This window comes from Pinus tabuliformis, chromosome 5_1, assembly GCF_031772625.1.
Source record: "Pinus tabuliformis cultivar Carrire ecotype Pingquan chromosome 5_1, CPIR1, whole genome shotgun sequence".
In the NCBI taxonomy this organism is placed as follows: Eukaryota; Viridiplantae; Streptophyta; class Pinopsida; order Pinales; family Pinaceae; genus Pinus; species Pinus tabuliformis.
This window is the reverse complement of record NC_142305.1, coordinates 799,246,921-799,257,474: the sequence shown is the minus strand read 5'-3', so window position 1 is coordinate 799,257,474 and position 10,554 is coordinate 799,246,921. Positions and strand designations below refer to the sequence as shown.

At 37.2% G+C, this 10,554-nt stretch overlaps 1 protein-coding gene across 1 annotated transcript; it reads left to right on the top strand.

Moving 5' to 3' along the window:
- Positions 1–1,601: 1,601 nt before the first annotated feature.
- Positions 1,602–9,353, top strand: LOC149167361 (putative xyloglucan endotransglucosylase/hydrolase protein 32). The gene is made up of 5 exons (XM_089430454.1): positions 1,602–1,669; positions 1,851–1,954; positions 2,059–2,159; positions 8,349–8,569; positions 8,897–9,353. The coding sequence occupies exons 1-5, from the start codon at positions 1,602–1,604 to the stop codon at positions 9,351–9,353; spliced, it is 951 nt and encodes a 316-aa protein (XP_089286580.1).
- Positions 9,354–10,554: the final 1,201 nt, after the last annotated feature.

The window sequence follows — 10,554 nt, the reverse complement described above, 5'->3', positions numbered from 1 at the left end:
AAGTTCATGGTCAGGAGGAGTGTGCTCCAATCCTAAGTATTTCCCAAGTGGTAATTATGGTTAGGTGTAACTATATTCATATCCTACTGTAAGTCTAAATTGTTTATGGTTATGGATTTGAATTCTAGTGTGTATGACTGAAAGAATTCTATTATTTTTGTATGGTTCTAGACATGAATTTATATGTGTATGCATGCACCGAAGATGACTTTCATTATTAAGAAGAATAGTTATGTAGATATAAATGCTTAGGTAAACAATGGTTGCATGCGTAATTCAATTTCAGTGGAAGTATAATATGAAGGCATAATAGATATTTCTATTGATTTGCAAGGGAGTGTGAGTATGAATTATATTCTGACGAACTATTCTGAAAGATAAATTGCACAAGGATACTCGGTTTTATAATACTGTATAAATAAGTGCCTATAAAAAAGAAGAATATATTTGTATGGTACAAATGAACACACGAACCAAATGGGGAGGTCAAAGTAAGAAGAAGAGTTCATAGAGTGTGAAATTAATATATATATTTTGTGTTATCCATAATATGATTCTTAGGAAAAAAAAAAACATGTAGAATTAGATGTATGAAGCTGCATTTCTATAATACATGTTAACTAATGCAAGTAATGACAAGACATAGAATATTGATTTAATAACACTATAATTACACATGAGGTAGTGAATCAATGGTGGTTATACTGAATAGAATAAAATATTTTAAGAAGGAGAAGGTTAGAGTCCAAGTCATTATAATCTTTAATGTATTAAACATCTCTATTGGTAAGTGTAGCCATAGGGCTCAACAATAAATGAGTATGGTTATAAGAATGAACTTATGAACCAATATGTTTCCTCCAAAAAAACAAATGTATAAAAGAAAAGAATTAAAGCTATATTTTTAATGACAAATATAAAGCATGTTGAAAGTATACATAGTTAATGATAAGGTACATATACAAGTAAAGCTAAATTTCCTTATAATATACATATACAAGTAAAGCTAAATTTCCTTACACTATAAATTGAGCATTTGGATAGAGTGGCCAGGTAAAATTGGAGTAACCAAGGATTGGGTTCCATAACGTCAATGGTATAGTTGCATAACGTTGCGGTAACACTAAGAAATCAACACTAGGAATTAAGGAGATACATCGAGTATACAAGGTGAATATAAAAGCACTTTAACTTATTAATCAAGTATATCAGCTTAGATATATTTAGGCCGATAGGTCTTCCTATGCATCAACTTCTTCATCGACACTTTTACTTTGATCCGTTCGATTAGGTGAGATACTTTCAACCATTGATCTGAACTAGAAAACTAAACAACAGAAAATCAAGAAAGAACAAAAGCTCAAGAGAAAAGGTTCTATGTAGAAAATCAAGAAAGCATGAAAAAGCTCATAAAAAGCAAGGATTGAAAGAAAAAAGCTCAGAAAAAGCAAAGATTTTAAACACAAGAAAAAGCAAAAGCTAATGAGCTTGGGTGTGCATAGCTCATACAACCCCTACAATTTCTTGTATGGGTTCAATGCATTCTTAAAGGCCTTAGCGCATATGCATCTGTGTCTTTAGATGTTCATGAATCTATTGTAATGGCGTTGACAACTGGTTCTTCGTCCATTCCGTGCAGCGGTATTTATTTGGCCAAGCGATACAATAGGTGGTTGTTGCTCAAGGTCCTTCAAGACTGCCAAACGACACTGTCAAACTATTTCGATCAAATTGTTACTGTACCCTGGACTTCCAGTGGTTAATGATCAACCAGATCGCTGGGTGGAGAAGTTCAATTGTTGATGATCACTTCCATCTACGCCTGGTGTTCCTATGATGAATTATCTCAGGACTATGAAGTTTTCAGAAGGCTATGCCAATCTATGGGGTTCCCAACACCAAGAGGTTTCCCAAGATGAGTCCTCAGTAACACTCACATTAGACAGATCATCTGGTAACACACCTCTCTTCCCTTTTCATGTCTGAAAACGAACATGGCTTTAAACTCATTTATTTTAATCTAAAACTATGTGATACGTTGTCTGCTGTTGTTGACAGGTAGTGGGTTCAAGTCTAAAGAAGCTTACATGTATGGTTTTTTCAATGCTGCTGTTAAACTTCAGGCTGGTTACACTGCAGGAATCATCACTTCATTCTATGTAACTCTCTCGATTTTGTTGAATTTTTTAATTTTTTTTTAATAAAACTGTGTACATTATTTATTTTTTAAAAGGTGATGGAAATATTGTATTAAATTAAAATCCGCTCTTAGATTGTTGATTGTGGAGCAATGAGTACAATGAAAATTCTTAGAGGCTTAGCTGTTTTACCATTCTAAAGGACACATGGTTTTTTGGAGGTGTAGATTTTCCAAAAAAATATGTAGATACACATAAAATTTACACTGGGTAGCAATTCATTGTTAAGGAATAGTTGTCACAGAAGGAATACCATTTCTCATTAGGACCCCATCTTCCAATTTTACATTGGCAAGATCATCTGCAGTAGAATTGTTGATTCTCAGCCCATAAAAGAAACTAATAATAAAGAAAGGTTGTTTCTGATTTCTGATTCGATCAAATAATGGTTAGCTATCTACAAACCTTAAGCAAAGATCCATGAACAAGCTCATGCATAATTAGATGCAAATCTTCCAACACCACTAAATCTCTGATGTTTTCTTCTTTAGCTAAAATAAAGGCTTGAAGTAATCTATATATCTCAACTGCATTTTTTGTGTAATTGTCTAACCCCCGACTGTCCTTAATTTCAATTTTTCTATCAAAATTAAGACTAACCCCTTTAAAAATAACCCAATAACACCTGCTACTCAAAAGGAAAAACTCTATAGATTATAGAAAACATCCTATATCATGTTTATGTGGTGGAAGCTCCACCATTATCAAAAACACACAAAACTTTATAGGTATTTTCTACTTTTGTTCAATGCATCACTTGATGAATTAACTGGGTAGAAATTGATTCAGGTGATGGTGAGTCTAATCTGTCTTGAATTATGAGCAGAGAAAGAAAGAAAGACAGAACAGCAAGAACAGATTGAGAGAGAGAAGACCAAGAAAATAGCAAACTGAAAATTGAATCTATTTATTCGATGATCAATCCTCTACATGACATCCGATATATTCATGCATTTACCGTTACATAACTAAAACTATTTCGTTACAAAGAAAAACTGTACATAACTAAAAACTAAACTAGTTTGAAAGTCGTTGTCAAACTAACAAACTCCACCTTGACAACAACTTTCCCATTCATCATCTTTCCTGCAAGCCAAGAGAAGCTAAACACCACCGCAACTTCTCTACTGTAACTGGCTTTGTGAATATGTCTGCACAATTTTCTCGTGTATGGACCTTTTTAAGAGCTACTTTTCCACCATCGATCACATGTCTCAGAAAATGATATCTCACATCAATGTGCTTGGTTCTGCTGTGATAGGCAGGATTTGTGGCCAAGTGAATAGCACTTTGACTGTCACAAAGTACACTCACTTTCTCCTGCGTCCTTCCGATTTCATCGAGAAAACCCTTTAACCAGATTGCTTTTTTACTGGCATCTGAAGCAGCTATATATTCAGCTTCGGTAGTGGACAATGCAACCATGTCTTGAAGCTTTGACATCCAACTAATTTCTCCACCTGCAAGAGTAAAGACGTAACCTGTAGTAGATCTTCTTTTGTCCAAATCACCTGCATAGTCAGCATCTACATATCCGCAGACTGATCCTTCACTACCATCAAAGACGATGCAATGATCTCTTGTGCCTCTTAGATATCGAAGCACCCATTTCACTGCTTGCCAATGTTCTTTACCTGGATTTGCCATGAACCTGCTGACAACTCCAACTGCATGTGAAATGTCAGGTCTTGTAGATACCATCGCATACATTAAATTGCCTACTGCATTTGCATATGGTACATGAGACATATACTGCTTTTCTTTATCATCTCTAGGACTCAAAACCGAAGAAAGCTTAAAATGGGAAGCTAACGGAACATTAACAGGTTTCACATTATTCATAGAGAACTTTTCAAGTACCTTCTCCACATACTTCTGTTGTGATAACCAAAGCTTACCATTTTTCCTGTCTCTGTGTATCTCCATGCCCAAGATATGTTTTGCTGCTCCAAGATCCTTCATATCAAACGCCCTAGAGAGTTGAGCCTTTAACCTGTTGATCTCTTCCATGCTTTTGCTTGCAATAAGTATATCGTCAACATACAAAGCTAAGATAATGAATATGCCATTGAAACTTTTGAAGTACACACAATGATCATACTCACTTCTTATAAAGTTCTGGCTCACCATGAAGGAATCAAACTTCTTGTACCATTGTCTGGGAGACTGTCTCAGACCATACAATGATTTCCTGAGCTTGCAAACTAATCTTCTGCTGCGACCTCGTACAAAACCTTCTGGTTGTTCCATATATATCTCTTCGTTCAAATCACCATGTAGAAAAGCTGTTTTAACATCTAACTGTTCTAACTCAAGATTAAGCAACGCAGTTAGTGCCAACACAGTACGTATAGAAACAAGTTTTACAACTGGAGAAAAAATCTCATGAAAGTCTATACCTTCAACCTGAGAATACCCTTTTTCTACCAGTCTCGCCTTATATCTCTCAATACTACCATCAACTTTCCGTTTCAGCTTGAAGACCCATTTACATCCAACAACACTTCTCCCTTCAGGAAGCTCTACAAGATCCCAGGTATTGTTCTTGGCTAAGGAGTCCATTTCTTCTTCCATAGCCTTTTTCCATTTCTCGCTATCTGTATCATCTATCGCTTCCTGATAACAAGACGGTTCTCCATCTTCAGTAACCAAAGCAAAAGATGAAGCAACAGAATCTTCATACCTTTTGGGAGTTTTCCTTTCCCTTGTAGACCTTCTCAGAGCGACTGGTTGCTGAACTGGTTCAGAAACTTGCTCTGGTTCAGAAGCTTCAACGGCTTCCTTTGTGTCTTCAACACCTTTGTCTCCAGAAGTCTCTCCTTCCTTTCGACTACCACCGAAAGATCTAGCCTCCAACTGAACTCGTTGACTCGGCGACACCTGTTCCTGTTCAATTCTTTCAACATTTGATTTTAACAAAGATGATTCATCAAATGTTACATCTCTACTAATAACTATCTTCCGCAATGTAGGATCCCACAACCTATATCCTTTCACTGCATAGTCATACCCAACAAAGACATAACATTTCGACTTTGGATCTAACTTTGAACGCTGATTTTTCGGAATCAGAGAATAAGCATCACAGCCAAATATCCTCAAATGAGAATAGTCACAAGACTGACCTGTCCAGACTTCTTCAGGAATTTTACAATCAATTGCTACTGAGGGTGATCTGTTAACTAAATAACAAGCAGTAGATACTGCTTCCGCCCACAACTCCTTTTGCAAGTTAGCATTGTTGATCATGCTTCTGGCTCTTTCCATAAGAGTCCGATTCATACGCTCAGCAACACCATTTTGCTGAGGAGTATAAACAGCAGTTTTGTGTCTAACAATGCCCTCATCCTTACAGTATTGTTCAAATTCAACAGAAGTGAACTCACCACCATTGTCAGTTCTTAGACATTTAATAGATTTGCCTGTTCTTTTCTCTACCATTACTTTAAATTGTTTAAACACATTGAATACATCAGCTTTCCTTTTTAGCAGATAGACCCAAACTTTACGAGAATAATCATCAATGAACGTTAAAAAGTACAATGCACCTCCATATGACATAATAGGGGAAGGCCCCCACAGATCAGAATGAATGTAGTCTAAAACATCTTTACTATTATGATTGCCAACTTTAAATCTCTGTTTACACTGTTTCCCATACACACAATGTTTACAGAAATCTAAATTCAAGGATTTCAGACCGGGAAGAGATTTACGTTTCATCAGTATGTGAAGACCTTTCTCGCTCATATGACCCAAACGCTGATGCCACAGACGAGTACCTGCTTCTTCCTTTTCCGACGCAACCGCTGCTTCACCGACCTGAGTACTTCCTTTTAGCCTGTAAAGATTCCCGACCTTCTCTGCCTTCATAACCACAAGGGCACCTTTGAAGACTTTCAAAACGCCATTCTGACCTGTAAACTTATAACCATCTGAATCCAACACTCCCAAAGAGATTAAATTTTTCTTCAAATCAGGCACATGTCTAACACTAGTTAATGTCCTAACTGTGTTATCATACATCTTAATGCTGATATCTCCCATTCCAACAGTCTGACATGACATATTGTTACCCATAAATACAGAACTACCGTTTACATTTTCATACGAAGTAAACCAGTTTCTATGTGGGCACATATGATGCGAAGCACCAGAGTCTAACAGCCAGCTATCAAAACTATGAGAGACATTACATTCAGGTGAAGTTTCATCTATCGTACACAAATCTTCAGCAGATAAAACTTCGTCTACAATACCTGAATCAGCCTGATTCGCTTCGTTCTTCAGGTTTTCAGATTCCTTCCGTTTCCAACAGTCCTTCCTCAAGTGTCCAACTTTACCGCAGCTCCAACATTTTGCCTTACACTTTTTGCCCTTCGATTTCGACCTGGAAGTTCCCCTTGGTTTGTCTCCTCTTTCCTTTGAGCGTCCTCTAGCAACCATGGCTTCTGATGCAGTTGTATCAGTGCTGGATTTCCTTCGTACCTCTTCAGACAGAAGAGCTCCCACGACTGATTCAAACTTCAAAGAATCAGCAGAGCTGAAGCTGATCGAGGTTACGAAGTGATCCCATGATTCAGGCAGAGAACACAACAAGGTTATGGCTTTATCTTCTTCCTGTATTTTTACTTCCATATCTGTTAATTGACAAATTAGTGTATTAAAGACATTCAAATGTTCTGCAACGCTTGAACCTTCTTTCATTCGAAGACTGTATAATTGTCATTTCAGATAAATTATGTTAGTTAATGATTTTGTCATATAAAGGTTTTCAAGTTTTTCCCACAAACCTGACGCCGTAGTCTCTTCAACGATGTTGAAGAGAACTTCATCCGCTAGACATAGCCAGATGGTACTGAGAGCACGGGCATCCAAGTCCTCCCATTCTGTAGTAGTCATGGTTGTGGGTTTCTTAGTAACCCCATCCAATGCCTTGTGCAACCCTTGTTGCACAAGCAGATCCTTGACCTTCAGTTTCCAAAGAGCAAAATTGCTCTTTCCGGTGAATTTCTCCACCTCGAATCTTGCATTCGACATCTTGGCCATTTTCCCTCCTTCCTAGGATTTCAGGGTTTTAAAAAAAAATAACTTCCCCCTTGCAAACCCTTTTGTTTTTCGTGCAAATCCCTTGCAAACTTGTTCTTCTACAATATTTAAAAAAAAAAAACAACTACAACACCCTTTTCAATCTCTGCTGCTATCTTTAAAAAATCTGAATTTCTGCTATCTTTAAAAAAATTTCTGAACAACCTCTGGAAAAATTCCTCTGCTATCTTAAAAAAACTGCAATCTGCTATCTTTAAAAAAATTCTGCAAACTGTTATCTTTTAACAATCTGCAAACTGCTATCTTTTAAAAAATTTTGCAAACTGCTATCTTTTAAAGGATCTGCAAAACCCTCTTTTCCTTTAAAAATTTCTGTTTAAAAAAAAAACGATACCCGGATAACGCTGTCCACAGGAGCAGGGATTCAACGCACAGCCACTCCAACGATTCTGGATTCTGCACCGTCCACAGGAGCATGGACTCAACAACGCAAAGTCACTCCAACGATTCTGGATTCTGCACCGTCCACAGGAGCAGGGATTCAACAACGCACAGCCAATCCACCGATGCCAGATTCAGAAATTCAACGCACAGCCAGGCCGGATTCAGGGATCGATTCTTGCAAAACGCTGTCCACAGGGCAACCAGGGATCGATTCTTGCAAACGCTGTCCACAGGGCAACGCTGTCCATAGGACGAATCTTCAAGCCTCAACGCAGGGCTGTCCACACTCAGCCGCCGTCCACGCCGTCCGCAGGTCGTCCTCAGGGAATCCAGCACTTCTGCTACCGTCTACAGGATCAGGGAGTTTTGTCCAGGCTCTGATACCACTTCTTGAATTATGAGCAGAGAAAGAAAGAAAGACAGAACAGCAAGAACAGATTGAGAGAGAGAAGACCAAGAAAATAGCAAACTGAAAAGTGAATCTGTTTATTCGATGATCAATCCTCTACATGACATCCGATATATTCATGCATTTACCGTTACATAACTAAAACTATTTCGTTACAAAGAAAAACTGTACATAACTAAAAACTAAACTAGTTTGAAAGTCGTTGTCAAACTAACAATCTGTGTTGTATAATTATGATTTTTACTCCGCTGTCAAACAACCACGTTTACCCAGATTGGCATGACGAAATAGACATAGAGTTTCTGGGAACAATCCCTGGGGAGCCTTACACACTCCAGACCAACGTCTATGGAAACGGGACAGGAGACGGGAGCCATATCATAGGCAGGGAACAGCAATTCCATCTCTGGTTCGACCCTACTGAAGACTTTCATAACTACACAATTCTTTGGACACCTCGTCAAATCCTGTATGTATAATGATTTTTTTGGTTTAATGTTTACAATGTGAGATGTATTCTGTATTCTGATGTAAGTTGTATCCTGATGTAAATGTAAGTGTTTTGATGACTATTCGTATTTATTAACAGTGTTTATCACTATTCTCATTAATGCAAGGATTACACCATACTCCCATTTCTGATTATTTTCATCATTTTCTTGATTTGATAATGACAATGAAATTACCATCATTTTCTTTTGATTTGATAATGACATATGATGAAATTACCATCATTTTCTTGACTTGATAATGACAGATCATGAAATTACTGTGTTCCTACTGTCTGGTATTGCAGGTTCATGGTGGACAGTATTCCCATCAGAACATTTCCTAGGGTGAAGAGCCTGGGAGTGATTTACCCTTCCAAACCAATGTCAGTTTATGCAACTATATGGGATGCTTCTTCATGGGCAACAGATGGGGGAAGATACAAAGCCAATTACAGTTACCAGCCATTCCTCGCCACATACACAAACTTCATCACCGTGTCCTGCCCTCCAGTATTGAAGGACGAACTTTACAATCTGGATAATCAGTACTGTTCGCAAGGCAGAGTTTTGGACTGTAATTTCCCTCCCGAGCTCAACCAGTACCAGCTTCAAGCTCTGGATGTCGTACAAAAGAATTACATGGTCTACGATTACTGCCAAGATTTTAGGCGATATCCCAAGGGCTCGATGCCTGAATGTTCTGCAGTGCCCACTTCTTCCATTACCTCTGCTACTTCCAAGCGTTCAATAAACCTCCCTTGAGTGAGCGAGCAGGAATTAGATCCATGTTTTCGATCTGAATTATCTATTAATAAATTGAAATGGGGAGTGCAATCATGTATTTCATAAATTATACATAATAATTAACAGAGCTTGCCATACCAGGAAATCTATATCATGCATTTCAATGCCAGATGAGTACAAAATAAGCTATTTTATGTGCTCTTCCATCTTATTCTACAGGATTCTCAATCTTGATACCCAGTCAAGAAGAAAAAAAATTCGATTCAGATATTTAAGAACAGTTTTCTCAAATTTATGGCTTTTCACAATTATGCTTCCCAAAAATAGTAAAGTGGGTTGTCTTACAGCAAGTGAAATACAAACATTTTTGACATTTTAACAAATGAACCTTGATAACTGACTTTCTTGTTAGTCCAATTCTAACTCATGGCCTACTGGCATCGATTTTGGTACTTCAGTCAAATCAGTGTGTGTTTTTTGAATTCATCATAGATTTTAATAGATTTGTTTTATTTAGAGAAGCTAGAGACTATAGATCAGCTGTTATGCTGTTATGGGTACGTGTTTTATATTGTTAGTTCCTTTTATGTTGTCATGGGGCAATCTGTGAAGCCTTTGCATATGGAAATTAAAACACTGTTATCTTTTGACTTTTCTGTTCATAAGGCAAGCTTTTCTGCATAGTATCCTAATCCCTACACTGCAACTCTTATTTGGAGTGGAGTAAGGATTATGCTTGTCCCAAGCAGGTCTAAGACTTTCAACCTTTTTGGCTTATTTGCTTATATCAAACATTTGTGCACCGTTTCAACCAATTAACATTTCATTGAGTATGTATTTACAAATCAATGACTTTGGGATCAAATCTCACAAAGCAATTCTATACCTGCTCTTCAAATTCCTTCAAGCTTTTAAAAGTAAAACCAATGAATTATCAATATAATTTTACCATAATAAAAAACAATTAGAAAGCCTTTAGCCAGCTCAAATATAGCTCACGGGTTAGGCTTGAACCAACATCTCTTCTAGGAAAATTCAATAATTCCAATTTAATAATCCTATCTGCCTCTCTTTGTACCTTTTGGGACAATTGCTAGTTATATATATACAAGTATGGTGAACTACGGCTGATTATAATGTGTAGTTTTTTTGGTTAGAAAATTAACTCTTTAATAAAAGAAAATTCGTTTTATAACTATTCGTCTATTTTCTTGGTGGA

Bases quoted from the DNA above. Each gene is read 5' to 3' on its own strand.
- LOC149167361 (XM_089430454.1), top strand. From the start codon at position 1,602: ATGGCGTTGACAACTGGTTCTTCGTCCATTCCGTGCAGCGGTATTTAT. The intron at 1,955-2,058 runs GTAACACACCTC...TGTTGTTGACAG, and splicing joins CACATTAGACAGATCATCTG to GTAGTGGGTTCAAGTCTAAA. The intron at 8,570-8,896 runs GTATGTATAATG...CTGGTATTGCAG, and splicing joins TGGACACCTCGTCAAATCCT to GTTCATGGTGGACAGTATTC.